Source organism: Protomyctophum bolini, assembly GCF_963924005.1.
Source record: "Protomyctophum bolini genome assembly, chromosome: 1".
NCBI classification, from domain to species: Eukaryota; Metazoa; Chordata; class Actinopteri; order Myctophiformes; family Myctophidae; genus Protomyctophum; species Protomyctophum bolini.
The window spans coordinates 20,561,622-20,581,545 of NC_137862.1; the positions used below are offsets into that span (position 1 = coordinate 20,561,622).

At 44.0% G+C, this 19,924-nt stretch overlaps 2 protein-coding genes across 3 annotated transcripts in view; one reads left to right on the forward strand and one right to left on the reverse strand.

The window, feature by feature from the left end:
- The window catches only part of LOC308315510 (collagen and calcium-binding EGF domain-containing protein 1-like), a 40,997-nt gene that overhangs the window by 12,537 nt on the left and 8,536 nt on the right, over nt 1-19,924 (forward strand). Inside the window, exons 1-2 of one of the 2 annotated variants that reach the window (XM_080763532.1) lie at nt 6,553-6,642; nt 17,080-17,132. In XM_080763532.1, coding sequence (XP_080619658.1) covers nt 17,111-17,132 — 22 coding nt within the window. In that variant the 5' untranslated portion in view covers nt 6,553-6,642; nt 17,080-17,110. Of the gene's footprint in view, nt 1-6,552; nt 6,643-17,079; nt 17,133-19,924 lie in introns of those variants that run through there. The other variant, XM_080763531.1, reaches the window with a different exon arrangement.
- Nucleotides 17,577-19,757, reverse strand: LOC308315500 (uncharacterized protein). The gene is made up of 2 exons (XM_080763517.1): nt 19,598-19,757; nt 17,577-18,916 (listed from the first exon to the last, which is right to left on the reverse strand). The coding sequence occupies exon 2, from the start codon at nt 18,855-18,857 to the stop codon at nt 17,667-17,669; it is 1,191 nt and encodes a 396-aa protein (XP_080619643.1). The 5' UTR covers nt 18,858-18,916; nt 19,598-19,757; the 3' UTR covers nt 17,577-17,666.

Genomic DNA, 19,924 nt, shown 5'->3' on the forward strand with positions numbered 1-19,924 from the left:
GTATCTCCTCTCTCTGCTCTTCATGTCTCTTTACTCTCCTGATAAGAATGATGCAACATTGCATTGATGATCCGTACAGATTACCCAAGGAATATGATGTGTGATCATGACTATTACTGTGTCTACCTGATCCTGGGATATCTTTCAGTGAAAAAAAAAAAAAAAGAAGAATGATGCAATATTCACCTCAGTTTAAGTCTTTGGCTGACTGTTTTGCACTGCTCGTTTGTTAGTGTTTATTATTATCCTCACTGTTTTCATAGCTTGGCTTACATTGTGATTCAAGCATTAACAGTTGTCTAGTAGCTGAATAATCTATTGCTTTGCCAAATCACGAAATTCCTTTGCTTTGACCCATCCACCGTTCTGTTTGCCAGTCAACAATACCTACAGTATCGGATCCATCTGGGTTCCGCTCCCATCCAGGTTTTGCGTTTGCCTCTACCTTTTCAGGTCCTTATCACTCTCCTATGTGAAATGATAAGTGCCCAGACTTTGCGGAACTTGTCCCTCCCAACATTTCGATGTACTTGTATGAGTGACGTACCGAATGGGTGAATGTTGGTCTTCCAACCTACAAATATAGGACTATACAGCTTTCAGCATACTCTTGCTCTGACTGTAACACTCTGAATATAAGCAGTTCTGGATGAGAGCTGAACAATGCCTTAGATATAAATGTATACCGGTATGTAAAGTCTGTCTCCCGTGGGGGAGCCACCACACAGGGCGTTTGTGGTGTTGGGCACAGGGTAGACGTAAACCCCACACGGCTATATCTCTCATCAAAACAAAGATCCAGCCAGCCCACTCCATGGTGGTTGCTTTGGATAAGAACATCAGAAAAATGCTTAAAACATAGATGTAAATCTATCCCCCTGAACCTGGTTCTGAATCCCACTTTCCCAACTATATAAGCACTCTCAAAACATGCATGAGCTGCATGTTTATTCAGCATTCACAATAAACCTTTAGTTTCCTCCAGTCTCTGTCAGCATCAATCTCAGGTTACTGACATGGTCCATGGTGGCTAAACTGGAGAGTGTGCATCCCACACAGGCTTAGGCACAGACCCATAACATCCTCGGTTCAACCACTTAAGCCCAATACGTCCTGGTTCCCCCAGGTGTCCATACTTTCCCCTTGCTTGTTAACCTCAACACCTTCTTTGGCGAACATAGCTGATCTACAAGCTCACAATGCATCGCGATGCGACAAATACCTAATGTTCGCCTATTATGACATACCCAGAAAAGTTACACTAGTGTTTATGTGGTTTAATCCCCCACAGACTACATCCTCCATTCTATTTATCTTCTCTGAAATCAAGCACACAAGCCACATCAACTTGTTGATGAAGGCCATACAGTGTATTTTGCAACTTTCTCACCTCACTTCTTTCATCTCTATGTGTGTTCCTTGTGCAAACCTTCCCTGATAGTTTTCCCAGACAGTGTTTACAAACAGCACACACGCACACACGGCACCACGGTTACATACTGTAACTAATTCATGTCCCCGGGTAGTTTGGAATCAGTGGACCAAATCTCCAGATCAGGACAATTTGCGGAAAGCCTGAACAGGTCCTTAATTCTCCTCCCGGGACTGGGGTCCTCCCTAAGGGGTTGGGTAACGTGAGGCCACTGACGGAGTGCATCTCGGGTGTCATTGTTGTTTCTCTGAGAGAGGAGGATGTGTCGAGATCCAGTTCTGTAAGTTCTGAAATAACACACTGTAGTAGAGAGACACACAGTGTGCGGCTGCAGGGGGAACTACACAAACACAAGTGTGTGTGTGTGTGTGTGTGTGTGTGTGTGTGTGTGTGTGTGTGTGTGTGTGTGTGTGTGTGTGTGTGTGCCCAGAGATGTACAGTATAGTGGCACAACCCAGGGTCATGAGGCTTTATTTGTTATCTTCTTATGGATTTAACTGCATTAGCCTTCATGGCTCTCAGCTCACCTCGGGGTCCTCAATGGTACACACGTACCATTGAGGACTTGCTTAAGGTTGTCCATCGTGGCCGATGATGACACACACACACACACACACACACACACACACACACACACACACACACACACACACACACACAGCTGGATGGATGGATGGATGGATGGACGGACGGACGGACATTATTACAATCCAGTTGGTCTAGGAGTGGAAAAGGATGCAATATAGGTGGCAAGTGAAGTCTTGTTTTATTATAGGACTTTTATTGGCTCTTTTAAAGGTCAACTTAAAGTCTTCCTGGAAAAAAAAGATGTACAATTTTATTTAAAACCTATAGGAAGAGGAAGTTATAGAACATGGGAGGGAAGTTGTACAGGACAGGTCAGATTAGCTTTTTATTGTGTGTTCTCTGTTGTCATTGGCATTCCCATGACCATGTGTGAATGTGGGGAAGTGTAGTGGGCACCACTGAATAATTATGGCTCATAACATACAGCTATCACCACTTTCACCTTATACAACCATCTATCTCTCTCTCTCTCTACAGTACAGTTTTACTCTACCATATGTACTGTACTGTACTGTACTGTACTGTACTGTACTGTACTGTACTGTACTGTACTGTACTCTGTACTGTACTGTACTGTACTGTACTGTACTGTACTGTACGAGCAGCGAAATGCTCTTCTCACCCTCTCCCGTTATCATCTCTTCAGTCTTCATCCTTTTCCAACCATTATGTAAAGTGGGTAGATTTATCATTGGAATTTTACTCATCTGCAGATGTTTGTGGACTCGTCCTTGTGTGTTGCAGTTTCCTCGATCTCTCTTTCACTACCCCCCCATCGAGTTGTCTGTCTGTCTGTCTCAGACATGTTTCTTGGGTAGACTAGTCATTGGTTAGACATGGGTTAAGGTTAGGTTTAGGTGTGCTGCCCCGTGGGTTTAGGGTGAGGGTTTGAGATGGGTTGTAGTTGTAGGACTAATGACTGGTCTAACCAATGACTAGTCTAAACCAAAAACTGTCTAAACTACAGAAAGTACTGCACCCATGTTTCTTCAGTTTATCAGTCATTTTACTTTTCCAAGAGCCTTCTTATGCAATGGGAATTTGTCCTGGTGAGTCCATGGATAAGATGAGTCCACGGAGTCTGGGATAAAATACAGCCCTTTCCACTGCCCCCCCCCCCCCACCCCCTTTCTCACACCCCATGCAAGCACATACACACGCACGCTCGTGCACACTCACAGAATCTTTCCCCATCTGTAGTGGTATTCGGTCCACCTGGCTGCCTTGTGTACGTCTGGAAAACTAACACAGACAGGAAGTTCACTCTTCCTCTTCCATGGCCCCCTACCGTAGACAGACAGACAGACAGACTGTCCAGGACAGACTCCTCAGGTGGTATTGCATCCCATTTGATTTGGCGTTAGGAACCCGTTGTGACCCGTTGCATGTCTTGCTGACATCAACCCCAGGCAGGGTTCCAACCCACCAAAGGCGTGTGCTCAAACTGTCACACTAGTTCCCAAGCAGTGGCTCGGGAGTCGGGACCCATTTGTGGGTCACAGACAAATTGTTATGGGTCCCTTTATTTTTTGTTTCCTACATTTAGTTTTTTAATTATGATTATTTCAAAACATTAAAAAAAAAAAACATTCCAAAAAAGCAAACATTTCATGAATTAAAAACTAAATTAAATGGTTTTCAATAATTTCATGAAGAAATCAATGAAGGAATTCCATAAATTAGAAAACAAATTCTCAAAACAAATTTCACTTTGATTCATGGCTAAAAAATAGCCATGAATCAACAAGCTCATCTACTTGTGATCTTGTCTGATCTGGTATTTTCACTGTGAACTACGTAGTGCTCTAACCACTACACATACACTGTGAACTACGTAGTGCTCTAACCACTACACATACAATTCACCTTCAAAAAGAGAGAAGAAAAAAATGCAGAGAGGTGTAGACTCTCTCCAGAGACTGCAGAGAGAGTGAGACGGGGACACAGATAATAAAAAGTGTGGGAAAAAAGAAAAATCTGTATTTGTAATATGAAATGATTTATGTGGCAGGTGAGAAGAAGCAGGCCTCTGCCTGTGTGTGTGTGTGTGTGTGTGTGTGTGTGTGTGTGTGTGTGTGTGTGTGTGTGTGTGTGTGTGTGTGTGTGTGTGTGTGTGTGTGTGTGTGTGTGTGTGTGTGTGTGTGTGTGTGTGTGTGTGTGTGTGTGTGTGTGTGTGTGTGTGTGTGTGTGTGTGTGTGTGTGTGTGTGTGTGTGTGCACGAGCGCGGGTGAATGAATTTGTGTTTGTGTATGGATGGAGGAATAATGTGCAAGCATGCGTGTGCGTGTGTGTACTGACAATACTGTATGTGTGGGCATGTATATGCACGGCATTGTGTGCATTCCATCGCTGTCGGGCAGAAAGCTTGTACAGTATCATATCGTATTCGTTATCATATTGTTGTGTATACTTGGTTATATGAAACTGTTGCACAAAAGTAACGAAAATAGCCGAGCTATAGTTTTCTCTGTTTCTGACATTTTCTTTGTCTTTAATGACATTTACCAAAATAGGAATGTTATGTCTGTGGATTTTATACATTTTAACTAATGAAAAGTACTAAAAAGAGCTTGGGACTACATAATAACTACATTGGATCCATTTCAACACAGGCCCTTATTTCTGTCTTTTTACCCATTTCCTGAAAAGTAACTGTTTTGGTTTTGCATATCTAAAAGGTTTTCCCCCTGACAGCGGTGTGCACCGGTTTGCGGTTCTATAGGAGCATAGTGTGTGTCTGGGTGCTTGTGTATACGTCTGAACTCTACCCACGTCCCATGATCTGCAGCCTGCATGGGCCACAGAGAGGTCCCCTGCTTACATGCCATAAAACCAGCCACTAGACCTAGACTAGACCACTGCTGTGACTGACAAACCATGCACACCCAACCGCCAAAGCTCTCTTTCCCATTGTTGTCAGACTTTTTCATTGTGATTATTCATTCACCTGGTATTATATGTGCTGCTGTGTGTTGTTGAGTGATGTCTTGGCCCCATAAAGCTCTATATTAAAAAAGAAAAAAACATTCTTTACGTGGACACATGCTTTTCAGTGCTATAATGTATGTTATGATATAATGCACATCATACAGTATGTCTTTGGTAAAGCCCCATCTGCCTGCCTGTCATCGTAGGCTATAGGAAGGAGTGGAATAAAGCAAATCGATAAACAATAAAGGGAGAAATTAGGTGCTAAAACCGATCATGTCGGGCAGCAGGAAACCCCCGGTGAAAAACAGACAGGGTTGGTTTGATATAGGACTCAAACAGCAAGCCGTACGGAGGTAACGAGAAGCAGATGTCGTGTGTGTGTGTGTGTGTGTGTGTGTGTGCCTTGCATCTCTGTGTGTGTGTGTGTGTGTGTGTGTGTGTGTGTGTGTGTGTGTGTGTGTGCCTTGCATCTCTGTGTGTGTGTGTGTGTGTGCCTTGCATCTCTGTGTGTGTGTGCACAGAGCATGCATGTATGCGTGTGCAACTGTGCATGTGATCATCTATAGCTGTGTGGCAGTATGTACAATGTTCCTGAATGCATTTGACTGTTATAGTGTGCATGGGTGTAATCGCTCACACGCGTCTACAAGTTGCGTTGAGTGAGTTTCCACTCAAGTCTAGTCTGCTGTAATTACCCAGTGGACATTTCAGCCAAGGCTCTGACGGGGCCGTTTGCAGCCAAATCTAAATGTTCATCATCGCCGACACCCTCATCCTCACAGGATCCGTGTGACGGCGGAGCAAATTACATCTCGCTTTGTTTCTCAACCGCTTTGTAAACTCGGGTTAAAATATTTTTTTAAAGACTCGGGGACATCTCTTTTCCGCCCAAAACAAACGCAAATCATCGCCTTTCCCTGCAAGCCTGTGGCTCATTCACCACCCTGGACCAAGCGATCCTTCACAGATTGTTTGCATTGCATCCAGACGTCCATTGGGGTGTCCTTTTCAAGCTATTGCTCGTTTCTTTCACCCCTTTGGCATCATCTCTCAGTGTGTTTTGGAAGGCAATCAACACATCCTAAGCCGTGGGAAAAGGGAACCTGTACCATTTTTCTCACACTTGGAGTTGACATAAGAATCCCTCCACGAAGTAACACTGCTTTGAGTTGCGCTGTAATATTGTCTAATTGAGTGGTTTGGAAACTTTTTGTGCCCGAGGCACACCCAAAGGTCAGGTCAAAATCGCATGGCACACCTGTTTTCAGATCCACCTAAAATAGCCTCTAGAACATGTGTTATCACTCTTATTGATCTGTTAAATCTTCTAATTTCCTAACACCAGAAGTTGAAACATTTAAACCCTATTTCATACTTCCATACGTGTGTGTGTGTGTGTGTGTGTGTGTGTGTGTGTGTGTGTGTGTGTGTGTGTGTGTGTGTGTGTGTGTGTGTGTGTGTGTGTGTGTGTGTGTGTGTGTGTGTGTGTGCGCATCCTTTTCACAGACAGACAGACATATCATCAATATGATGTCATAGTACAGACGAGTACTCTGACAATCGGGTACAACGGTATTGCATAACTGCGGTCCCAATGGGCATCTGACATGCGTTCCAAATGGAGATTCACAAGGAAGGCCGTTGGCTGAATAGTGCGCGAGTGATCTGCTGTGGCTACACTATGAATAAGAGTGAGTTTTTGGTGATCTTTTCAAAGATACTTCCTGCCAGAACTGTGCACCCGACACTCGTGAACTGTGAGTGTGAACTATTCAACTGACGAGTGCTCGCCTTTCTCTTTTTCAATTCATCGGCCATTGTTCCTTAGCGGTATCGCGTAGTTTTCAAAAATAGCAAAACATAGCTGATATAAGGCCTCACAAGTAACATCTCATGATACAGTATGCTGTGAGCTTGTAGCTTGTCTATTTTCACATTTGTGAAAACATTTACAAATAAAAATGCACAATTTAATCTGAAATGTTTTCGCCTATAATGACAGGCTGAAAGGATATAGAATTTGCCTCTGTGTTGGGAAATGGGTTTGCACAAAGTACTAAAAGATCATTCATGTAGTATGTTTTTGTGTATTGCAATTATAATTTGTGGTTGTCACAAAATCCCAAGTTACATGACCAGTTTTCCTCGACACTCCATTTATGAACCGATGTCGTAAGCCGTGGGAAAAGGGAACCTGTTCGTTTTTCTCACACTTGGAGTTGACACAAGACACAAGACTCCCTCCATGAAGTAACACTGCTTTGAGTTGCGCTGTAATGTTGTCTAATTACCTCGAGGAGCTACCCACCGCTGTCAGCTCTCTGTTCTCTTCATTTTCTCGGAGTAAGCTCATTTTACGAGGGCCTTTCGAGTTACGCTTCCTGTATTTAATGGAGGTATAATAGTTTTCGTAGAGCCGTGCTGTTTTCTTTTTTTTGTGGACCTCCCCAGAAACTCATGTAATCATTATATACATTTTTAACCATCTTTTTTCTATTAGGAACCACTTGAACGACCCTTTAGAAAAACACAGCGCCTGTTTTTCACTCCTGGTCCATGTTAAATCTGCTCCAGGTTAGCTGGTCTCTTGCTCTTTGATGACGATGCTGTCGTTACGTATTAAGACCACCTCCAGATCAGCTGCCAGTTGCACCCTGGACATTATTGTCAGCAGCATTGCTTCACGTCCATGATACCCCAGCTGTGTTTAGACACGATTGTACATTTATTACTTTTTATTTAACAGAATTGAAACTTGAGAACAAAGAAAGGTTTGGGGGGGGGGGGGGGGCATTCCCGATGAGGAATAACATCTGCAAACAATGTTTGTAAATCTATCGACGCCTTGGGGAGCTGTGGTGCATCAAGGCCGTTACAAGGCCACTCTGGAGGTTTGGGAGACCTTCAGGTCTTATCAGCCCATTACCTTGAGCCATGCTCCTTACTGTAAAGCCTCCCTAAACCTGTGGGTTTCTGCTCTGGTTTCCTGTCTGAATGGCTGTCAGATTGAGTGCGTCTCCCCACATGAGTCCTCTCAGAGTCACATCATTATGGGGGTACAGTCATTAGCTCGCCCTGGCTGTCTCACTGCTGAGCTTCTCTCACTCAACCTTATCTGGCCCTTACCTACAGTATATGCCTCTGTGGCCTCTGTTTGACCCCCCTCCCATTTATTCCTTCATTCTCTCTGTGAGTTTCTGTGTCTTGTCATCCTTTTCCCCCCTTCCCCCCGGCTGCCCACCTCTCTCGCCCCTTACTCACAGATGAACCTCCATTGACTGAAATTCGAGGTACTGTACATCCCAGTAGACTTCTGCACACTATAATAAGACTCACGTAAACTCCAGCAGACTCCACAAGAATGAAGTAGACTTCTGGAGTCTGGAGATAGATTTGAATAGACCTCAGGAGGAGCCTTCAGTTCAATATAGACTAATTCTACCTGAGTAGTATTAGTAATAGTATTGTTAATAATTTTCATAATTGTTTATTCAAATGTTTTCACATTTGGTATTCAAATGTTTTCACAATTCTTCATCGTGACACACTGTACGCTTATTAATCCTCTATTTTTGAATAGCCAAAGTATAAAAAAGCGTTTAAGTGGTTTAACTGTGGGGTTGAACATTTTACTGGGGAGTAGGGACCCCTGGAACCCCCCCCAAGGACCACAGGGGGTCCTGACGAGACCCCACTTTGAGAACAACTAGTCCACATGGATTGGCTCCAGTTATGTGCAGCATAGTTAGGTTTGTAAACAGTAGTATCCAACACACTCTAGTATCAGCATCTAGTTGACCCCTTTAGACTCCACACAGTCCACAGTGTACTTGGAGGTATTCAGATTCTGATACACTTCAGGCCCAGGAAAACCCATATTTAGGCCACTCCAGTAGACTCTGACAGTCTCTGGCAGACTAGGTCACATGTGTGTCTGTCACTGTGAGCTCAGAGGGGTCAGCGATTCCACATTCCGCCAGTGACACTGAGTCTGGCAGGGCTCACAGGGTCACAGCCCCCCCAGGAGACGATCCCACCAACTCCCACCCCCTTGGCCAGAGACCTGCGGATAGCAACTAAATGTCTAGCTATGTTGAATTTCAAGGCTTGTATTCCAGCTTAAAACTTGGAACGGGAGAAACAAAACTGCCATTGAAGTGAGATCATATCACTTCTTTCCAATGCGAGGGAAGCTGTTACAACATTTTTTGGAATTGAGTGATATTATCTTGAACAAGCTGAACAATCTGCATAACTTACAGATATTGGCGCTTGTTTTGGGAAACGTTGTGTGAAGAGGTTCTGAGAAAGAGATGGTGAAATAAAGAGAAAGGTGCTGCCTTCTATGCCACAATGTATAAGCTGCTTGTGCCGCATAGTTCAATTTCAATATCATAGTTATTCAATATTCCCCTCTGGAAAGACATCTACCCCTGCTGGCCAATGAGGAACTCACACTTGGGGCCTTTCTCCTTCCTTCGTGTGTATCCTAGTGACTAGGAACTACTGTAGGACCTACCTACTGTAGGACTCTTTCTCACATCTCACTTATTTCCTGCTGTGTGATTAAAAACAATGCACAGGGCAGTTGATGCTCATTCTCCTTGTATTTGTTTTTCTGTTACTCAGTATTTCAGCAGAATAACCTGAAATTGTTAGTAATAGTTGTAATTTGCATCAGACTGAGTTAATCGCATCAGCTCGTTGTTTCGGGGCTCAGATTCTGTTGATGAATGTTGACGAGTTAGAATCTTCTTATGTACCCTTTAAATCACTATCCCTTTTTAAACCCAACAGTAAGGAGTGCCAAGGTCAAAGCCATATCACCGTCCTATAGGCAGAAAGTAGTCCACACATGGTGATACTATGAGCCAGGGAGAGATGGTTGAAGGATATTTAGTTATTTTAAGTTGTAGCTTCATGCAAAAGTAGTTATTTTAAGAGAAGAAGAGGAGATGACAGACCGATGAGGGGGGAGAGTCTCAGGAGACACAAGAGGGTAAGACAGTGACAGGAATTGGAGGGAGGACAGGAGAATAGGGAGGTGAAGGATATAACGGCTACATGGGCTGCTGGAAGTGAAGCAGACCTCCTCCAGAGCTGCCGGTTAAAGGCTTCACTGTTAGCCAGGGCTGTGATGTGTCCCCCGGGGGCTCGGGCCCTGGAAGTAGACTGGCAGTGTAAATAAACACAGAGAGGAGACGCTCACGCTCCCCACACTAACACCTCCACATGTGTGTGCTCATATGAAGCCAAGAGGAACACACACATAGGTAAACACACTCACACACACACACACACACACACGCACGCGCACACAAACACGTATGTGAAAACATGCACACATGCACTGCACACAAGCGCGCACAGTACACACACACGCACACACACACTCACACACACATGTGCAGCTTTGTTCAACACCTTCACACTTTTGCGTATAAAGATCAAGGCAGAGGAACTTGCACCTTGCTAAGAGAAAGTGGACACATGTAGAATTGGAAACCTACATTAAAGTAAACATGTACAATGTTGTATAATTTATGTACTGTGGTATAGTCTACGACCCACTTCCTTTTTGCACTGTATCTGAGGTACTTTTTTCCAGGAACTGTATCAGTATATATTATAATAAACTAGTCCATACTATTTCAGATTGAGTGGCAGGTGCCAAACCATTGGGGATAATTATTGTAAACATGTATAGTGAGACATAAGGCACATACTGTATGTAAAAGGCTTAAACAATAACTTGTAAATTAAATAGAGATAGTAAAATAACAATAAAGGCAAAGTAAACTCTCTGGCACATGAAGGAAGAAATATCACTTGGAATAATCCCTGTTCATTTAACTAGAAATGGAGCCTTGCCCTCTCAGTTAACACTCAGCTGTAATGATTGTGTTGCTTATGGAGAAAAGTTAATAATCCTGAGACAACTATTATTGTCTGACTTAAGTTAAGGCCCTATGGTTATTCTTTTTAAATTGCTTATTATATGAGCTTTTTATGCAAACGCATTTTGGCCCCCCAAAAAAACAAACTCTGGCCATAGTGTCGAAAAACTCAGTTTATGCGTCCCTATATAGTGTGGACAAGACAAACAGTTTTTGGGTGCGCACGTCAGTTTAGCTACGTTGTCGTGTGGGCAGAGAGATTTTTGCAAAAAACACCCGTGTACGTGTCGACAAAGCCTAAAACACGCATGCATACGCATGCGTTCACTTGTGACACGGGCGCAAATGCACGCACGCGTGCACACTGCAAACACCGTCAATCTCCTGTCCTACGGGGTGTCAAGAGGCCGTTGACCCACGATGAGGTTCACTTCCTGTGTTGCTCATATAGTAGAGCAACAACCCTCAGCTGCCTTCATCTCCATAGCTCACCATCCTCTACCTCAACCTTCCCTCGTCCTTGTTCTGCCCAAACACACATACACATTCAGACGCACATTACGCACTGTACACACGCACGCACAGACGCACGCATGCACACACACACACACACACACACACACACACACACACACACACACACACACACACACACGTACACGCACACGGGGAGTCAGGGGGAGGTTTTGGGGGTCGAAGGAGTCAGGGGGAGGTTTTGGGGGCTGAGGAGTCAGGGGGAGGTTTTGGGGGTCGAAGGAGTTAGGGGGAGGTTTTGGGGGTCGAAGGAGTCAGGGGGAGGTTTTGGGGGCTGAGGAGTCAGGGGGAGGTTTTGGGGTCGAAGGAGTCAGGGGGAGGTTTTGGGGGCTGAGGAGTCAGGGGGAGGTTTTGGGGTCGAAGGAGTCAGGGGGAGGTTTTGGGGTCGAAGGAGTCAGGGGGAGGTTTTGGGGGCTGAGGAGTCAGGGGGAGGTTTTGGGGTCGAAGGAGTCAGGGGTAGGTTTTGGGGGTCGAAGGAGTCAGGGGGAGGTTTTGGGGGTCGAAGGAGTCAGGGGGAGGTTTTGGGGGTCGAAGGAGTCAGGGGGAGGGTTGCGGAGGTGAGAGCTGCATGAGTCACTGACAGCAACATAAGACCAGGCTGATCCGACTGGCCTGCTGTCCTAGACTCCTTATCTCCAGGAGAACAAGCGCTCACACCATGTGGATGGGATGCATAATGCCAAGTGACTTACAGGCATGTCTGTGGACAGCATCATCCCTTACCCAGGCCTTGTGACCCCTCCACTGTCTGGAGGTCACAGTCTGCTGGGGGGGGGGGGGGGGGGGGGCTGGAAGAGGAGGAAGGGTGTGTGTGTGTGTGTGTGTGTGTGTGTGTGTGTGTGTGTGTGTGTGTGTGTTTGTGCTGTATGTACATACGTAGTACAGTGCATGCCTGTGTGTGCGCGCATTGGGGGGTGGTCGTAACGTCTATGCCGCCTTTGTAGTGCGTTCCCGACGTGAATGCACAAATAAATCACGCCAACCTTAGATGGGGAAACAATAACAGCGACCCCCCCCCCCCGGACGGGGGGTCATACTAAAGTACATAATCTGCAGTGTAAAGTGATCCAGACGAGGAGGGTCTACCTCTGGATCCTGTCTTGCTGTTTCTCCCAGTCAATGTCATGCTGATCTTGGCAGCAAAGGGAAGCAGCCCCGGGGCCGTGCGTGCGTGCGTGCGTGCGTGCGCGCGTGCGCGCGTGCGTCCAACACCAGCCACCAGCACCAGTGCCAAACACCAGAGGGAGAGGACTGTTGTTCAGGCCCAGATTAGCAGGTCAAAGCAGTGGTGAGACCACAGCAGCTTTGAAAGGGCTGGCCAAGCTGGGGCACCAGAGACAGTTTTTTTGTGGAAAGGGTGCCCCATGCATGGAATATTAGAGGTGTGAAATAACATTCAACTACAAGTTGTCCAAAAGAGATTTTCTTACACAAACACGGTCCAGAATCGCCCTGACCGTGGGCCAATCACAACTCTGTGTTTCTGAATTGGCACCGTGGGGTGGTCAGTCAATCAGTCAGATTTCATGGTGGGTAACAACATGGTCAAACAGAGCCTGTCAAGAGTGTGCTTATTTTTAACAGCCTTATATAAAAGTAAGGTACTTTGTACATTTTTAACCACTTAAACCCTATATGCTTCATTGACCGGAGGCTCCCTCCCAGGGGTTTATGCTTGGTCCCCTCCTCCTTCCCACCAAAATTCTTAATTGAAAATAGCTGATGTACAAGCTCACAACGGGCTGCATGCAGTGCGATCTGCTATTTTCACAGAATGTCCGCCTATAATGACTAGGATATGGACGCTAGAGTTCATGTGGTCAATATAGAGACATTAAAACCCATTTTGGGCGGGAACCCGTTTTGGTGTTTTAACTAAGCATTATGTTATACTGTAGCTATTGAAAAATAGCAGATCTACAAGCTCATAGCGCGCCACTGGCGCTACGAGCTTATAGGTCTGCTATTTTCGACGTCAGGCCTAAATGGGTTAAAGTGCCATTTTACCCACATTTAGTGGGTTGGCTCATAAACATAAACACAAACCAAACATCATCCTACAGTTGCATATATCTGGCTCCTATCAAGAGTTGCATGTAATCTCTCCTCTCTATCCTGTTTTCTTCTTACCCCATCTCTTGGCTGTACTAACATAGAAAGTATAGTGGTATTATCTGCCGTTCCAATGACAACAGAAAATGCCACAAAATGAATATTTGAAGCAGTTTTTTTAAGGCTTTGAGCTGGCCTTGGGGATTGACAGCCTGTAGATAAATTCCCTGTTCTCAGGTAGTCCCCTGAGGACAGGATCATCTTCTCCAGAATGAAACTGATATGGAGAAGATGGACACCTTATCACTGAAGACCAGCAATAAAAGGCCAACAATCTGTCAGTGAAGCAGTACATTAGAGAGAGAGAGAGAGAGAGAGAGAGAGAGAGAGCAACATGAATATACATCAATAGGTTTCAAATCACAGTCGTTTAAAAGTACATAAAGTACATAAAGTCCACAGAGGGAGTGACAACGTAAAGGAGTGTATTGAAGCCACACACACTCGCACGCGCGCACACACACACACACACACACACACACACACACACACACACACACACACACACACACACGGGCTCCATTTATCCATTTGTAACTCGTAAGAGTTTACAAATGATGATCAGCATTCAGCACTGCTCTTGCACCTCCATTGACATTAGAAAAGCACATGGTTTACATCTCCCACTGGCCCCATCTGCTCAGCCAGATGCCCAAGACCCCTGAGTATTATTGTCTCATCCCTCAAATCACCCTTAACCCCCGTTTCCCATCAACAGAATGACTGACAGACAGGCTGTCTGTTGATGTTTGTAGGGGGAGTAGGGAGGCTTCAGCTTGTCTATTTTACAGCCCCAGTCCAAAAGAAATAATCTTGCCTGTGCCCAAAAGACGTTGGGAAAATCTGTTGTGGAGAGAGACGAGGGATGCCGAAACATTCTCATTAATTCCACATCAGTCGGAATGAGCCGGAACATGTCATAATACAGTAAACTTGCTTGTACTGTAACTATAGCAACGCAGTAATAACAGCACCTCCTGTTTTCCTCTTTAGAAACTCAGGCAAGAAGTTTTGCATGACAAAACGGATCATCGTTCTGACAGCACATGGAGGCATCAATGCTCTGACGTTGTGATGAATATAAAAGTCTTTATTGACCCAAGGACCCCTGCAGGACCCCTGCAGCACCCCATTGTAATTCCCTATCCCATTTCCACCTCAGCAGCGCCTATCTCCTGCAGCCTCCATCTCCTCCATCCCCAGCATGCAGACTGAGGCTGCTCTCATCTGGATTTCATCAAGCTCTAGCTAGCGTCGCCGTTTTATAGGTTATTTTTCATTCGGAGGAGAGAGAGGAGGGGTGGAGTGTGTGTGGGGGGGTCTCGGAGTGATTTAGAGTTATTTTGCATGGAGTTTTGGAGGAGAATAAAAGCAAATTGTCATCTAGAGGGGCCATGAATGAGGTAGCATGCTAAATTCCCTCCGCCAAGAGCATGCTGTGTTCCGGACAGGAGTCTTCCTACGTAAATCCTGACTTATACTTTGTCGCATGACGGCATGGCAAGCCGAAAATAGCTGACCTGCAAGCTCACACCGCATCACAGACATAACACGTTTGAGCTTGTAGTTCTGCTATTTTCGGCGCGTGACGACCTTGTCCAACAGAGCATGAATTAGGCACAATCTTCCTCTTCCTGTGTATGTGTCTGGTCTTTATGTTTTGTGTGGTAAGCATGCATGCATCCATCCACGCATGCGTTTGTTTGTGCTTGCTTGTGTGTACATAGCACTTGTATGTATGTCTGCTTGTTATTTTTACGCTGTAAGGCTCTGTAGTAGTTCCAGTTTCCTCTCCGGTCCTCCTGCCCTAATCTCTGTAGCATGTGGTGGATTGTTGTGTGAGGATCCAAAGCGTTTTACTGCAAAACACTATAAATCCATTCCGGATTTTAAAAAAAGTTAAATGATATTCGTTGCACAATATGGCAAAAATTCAGATGACTGCTTATGGGAAATTATTAGCAGACTGCTTAGCAAGCAAAGTTTTTTTTTTGTTGGAAGTTAGGTTGGTTCATAGTTCATGCTCAGTTAAATGCTCATTGAATTTGTCCACGTAAATGTTGAATTTCCCAGATGTTAGATATCTGATTTAGGAGTGAAATAAAAAACAATCAGCTCAGCCCTGCATTTACAAGTAGAGGGAGACAAACAGGTGAACTTCTACTGGACTCCATGAGAACATAGCACAATATGCTGTATATTCAACAATATGAACTATAAAAAGAGAGAAAATAAAACACATGGCTCCATGCTGTGTGGTTCTTACTTCAGTTGGATTTCTTACCACTGCTTCAAGTTCAGTGTCAAGATTTTAAAGCTTCTCTTTTTTCCCCTGGCAAATCCTACACTTTATAATACATCTCCATCAGTGCTGTACCGACAGACCAATGTGATTCTCGCACAGACTGCCAAGAACCTTGTTTTGATTGTCATCAACGAATGTTGATGCAACGTGGGCTGTGTGTACGACAGTTGTGTGAGGCCCGTATTGCATACATGACTCAACCCTGCACATGCTCATGCCTTATTTTTTATTTTGTACTTTTTTACTCGATTTACGAGTTCACAACGCATCACAGTGCAATGCTTTATTTATGCACTGGATGGGCTCATTCCGGTGCACGGCATGATGCACAACCAAGTATAACTTGGGCTTCAAAGCCGTTCTCTCCCCCTCTCCAATGTCTCCATCACCCTCCTGTTACAACCTCAGTCCTCATGCATCGTCCTCCTTGAGGATAAATAATATGGCATTCTGCTTGTTACTTTTATTTTTACCCATTTGTTATTAAATGCACATTCTGTTTGTTTTATTCTCTATTTATATTGGACAATGTATACATTTTCAAACACAACAGTTACGTTCGCATAAAGTAGATACTTTCTTCCTCTTCCTCAAGTCTTTGGATGACTACTACTTTTACTTCCACTGAAGTCCTTATTATATTAACATAACAATAGTTTTAGGTGAGTACAATACAGTTTTTGGCTACTCTACCCAACTCTGTTCTTCCTGCTGCATGTACACTTTACTGACTATACCTTTACAACTCTGTGTAGCCTACAAGGCTCTCAGTGTTCTCGTGATTGCAATGCCTTGGCAATCATATACTGTAGTATGTAATATAATTTATCATGACTTCTTATGGTACATTGCACCCCTGGCTGGAATCCAATACTGGCTCCTCACCTACAAATTGTGATTGTAATATATTCTGTTAATGTCTCCTACTATCTAAATATTAAGCTGTGATCCTTGACCCTGCTGTCTAGTTTAGTCTACTGTCTGAATATATTTATATACAGTATATACTTTATGTTCTGCAATGCCCTAATGTAAGTCCTGTATAAAAAAAAAACAATACTAATAATGAGCTGACTCAAAGACACCATGGCGGCTCTGCAATTTTGGGCAATATTATCTTCCATATAATGAAAGTCTTCATTCTATAATTCTTAAGCCGATTTGTACTTTTTCGCAATTTTGCTCGCCGAAAATCACCGATCTAGAAGCTCACAATGAGTCGCATCTGCAACGTGTTGTGAACTTGTCTGTCTGTCTGTCTGTCTGTCTGTGTTTTCCAGGAGGAAGTGCTGTGAGGGCTTCAGATTTGTGATGGGCCAGTGCATACCTGAAGGTAGGTAAACAATACAACTATTCTCTACATGAGCCTGAATAATTCATATATATTTGATACACCTACAGTACTCATCACCTCCAAGGTTATGTTTTTGTCCATTTCTGTCTGTCTGTCATAAATCAAGGCTCTGTCTCATTTGCAAAGAATCTTCCTGTGTATAGCATGTTTAGAAAGAAGAGACATTTTGATGTGTCTCTCAGTTCGTTTTTTGTACACTCTGATCTGACCCCCCATGCCAAAGCGCCAGCGCTCGCCCAGCAGTCTGCTGTCACCCAGGTGGATGCGTGCACGTGACCTAATGGCGAGGTCGCTTCTCTCCCTCAGGGCGTCTTATTGGTATTGTGGTACTGTAAAAGATGACACAGTTTGTCTCAGCTGGTTCCTTACTACAGCTTTACTCTCTTAGTAAAAAAAATCATGTTTATTTCACCATTTCAAGATATAATCATTGGTAAGTGGCCAAGGAAACAGAGCCATGTGCATATGAAAAATTATGAACTTTTCATTTATACTATATTTATACTATTACCACTACTTCCACTTCCCCCTGCTCAGCTGTTGTGAAACATACTGGCAGAAACATACTCCTCCCTCGAGGTGGCATGGGGCGCTAGGCTGGAGAAAGGGGAAGTGCCTTTTGCCCAGGCAGCAGGCATAACCCGATGAGAAGAAGACCAGAGCTCTGTGAAACATTTCCTCTGTGCAGGCATACTCAGAAAATGTTTCTGCAAATTCACGCCTGCACCCATCCAGAGAAACATAGACCAGAGTGATTTTGGAATTGGAACAACAGCCCATTAAAACCTTATCTTGACAAAGCAGTGTGTTTGCTTGTCCGACTGCTTTCTGCATTTGCCCCATAATATAATTTTCATCTTCCACCTTCCAGATACAAAGACGAACAAGGATACTCAAAGGCACGAACAGGGAAATATAACAATAGTAAATTGTAAAATTTTGTTGAAAGTTAACTTCAACCTGAACTGTTACTATTATTAGTAGCGTCAATCCAACACCAACTATTACAGCTGCAATGTACATCAACACTCTTAACCAAAGAGAACGAAACCACACTTTGCTCTCAGAAACATTATTGACTATCCTCACAGCTCTTAGATACATGTCTGGGTCTTCAATGAACAACCGCAGCTGATCCGGGACCTCCATGTCACTGAACCGGCCGGTGTCCCATTTGTGGAGCACCTCTTGGTTGACAGCAGTCAGAGGCTGCAGGACCTTCCCGTTGTAGATGGATGGAGGCTGGAAGGGTGCAACCGTGTTGCCCTGCAGCTGATGGTTGGATGTGCAGAGCACCTTGAGCAGCTTAATGAGAAAGTCTGGGTCCCTGGCCTCCAGGTAGGTGAGGTGGCAGAGGTGAAGAGGAATGCTGATTCCCGGCTCAAGCAACACGGGAACTATGGGCTTGCGCTCCAGGAGGTTTCTGAACAGAGACATGTTGGCCTCCAGGAGACACCAGCGACTCCGCACAAACTCTGAGCTCAGGACCAGCAGAACTTTCTGGCTCTCCTGAACGCAGTCGGACATGTTCTCCAGCACAGTGCGACCGGGAACAAAGTCGCGTTCGTGATAGCAGACCTGCAAGCTGCAGGACTCCAACTCGTCGATGAGGTTGTGGGTCCAACACACATCGGCGCTGCTGTAGCTGATGAAGACATGGTAATGTTCACCGTCCCTCAGCGGAGGGGGGCGGCTTGGACACATGATGGGGTCAGATGAATGATATGCTTTGATCCAATGTCAACTCTGATAGACTGCATCTTCTGCACAGAAAACTTTGTTAGTGTTATAGTTTGGAAATTAATTTACAGTTTAATCGTCGTTTCCTGTTCCAGTTAATGTTTCCATAACTTTGTTACAGTAGATTGACTCGGCAGTAGGGTGGAACTGGAAACACCTTTACATGCGTATTTTGGAAAATGAACATTAACAGGAAATATCAATAAAGAATACCATAAAAAGTGCCTGGAGTTGCCCAATACAGTAGCAACTTAATATTTCAATTGAGTCACAATTTTGGTGCGTTTCTAATATTTATATCCAAATCAGAAACCCTTAGTTGCAAGTCAAGTCACCTTTATTTCAGTATATAGCTAATTTCAAAACTGCTAGGAGTTGACCCATAGTTCTTTCCAATGGAGGTAGATGACCAAGAACACGATAACCACAATAAAGTAAAAAAAGTAAAATGTCAAACTTCGAACAGATTAGACACAATGAAAATGCTTTGGCATATTGCGCAGTGATCATAAGACTTTGTCACGACACAAGCAAAGACAAATAAAATTATTTAAATTGGAAAACACTGAAAAATAGCATTTCATATTAAAGCCATTAAAATGTTTTAAAATAAATAAAAATAAAACTCTCTTTGTACTTCTTATTCTATTTCCTTTGAAAATCATGTATTCTGGTTAAAGATAAACAGCATAGATAACAAATACCTTTGTGAGTAGTACTGCGTATTGTTGTATCACCAGAAATGAATTGGGAAGTGATACTAAAAACATATAAACCTACTAATGAAAACAGTACAAACTGTACTGGCTATTCAGCCTTTATTTAAAGACACAGTTACTTCTTGTTTTCAAAACGGCTGAATGGATCCTTTATCCTCAACCTATCTCACACAGAATATTAATCTTCTATTGTTTTTATTGCATCATGCTGTCATGATATAATATATGACATCTCCCTTCGTTTGGTTCTTCATCTTTATCTGCAGGAGTGTAACTAATTAATTTAAAACAATATTAAGTCTTTCAAAAATA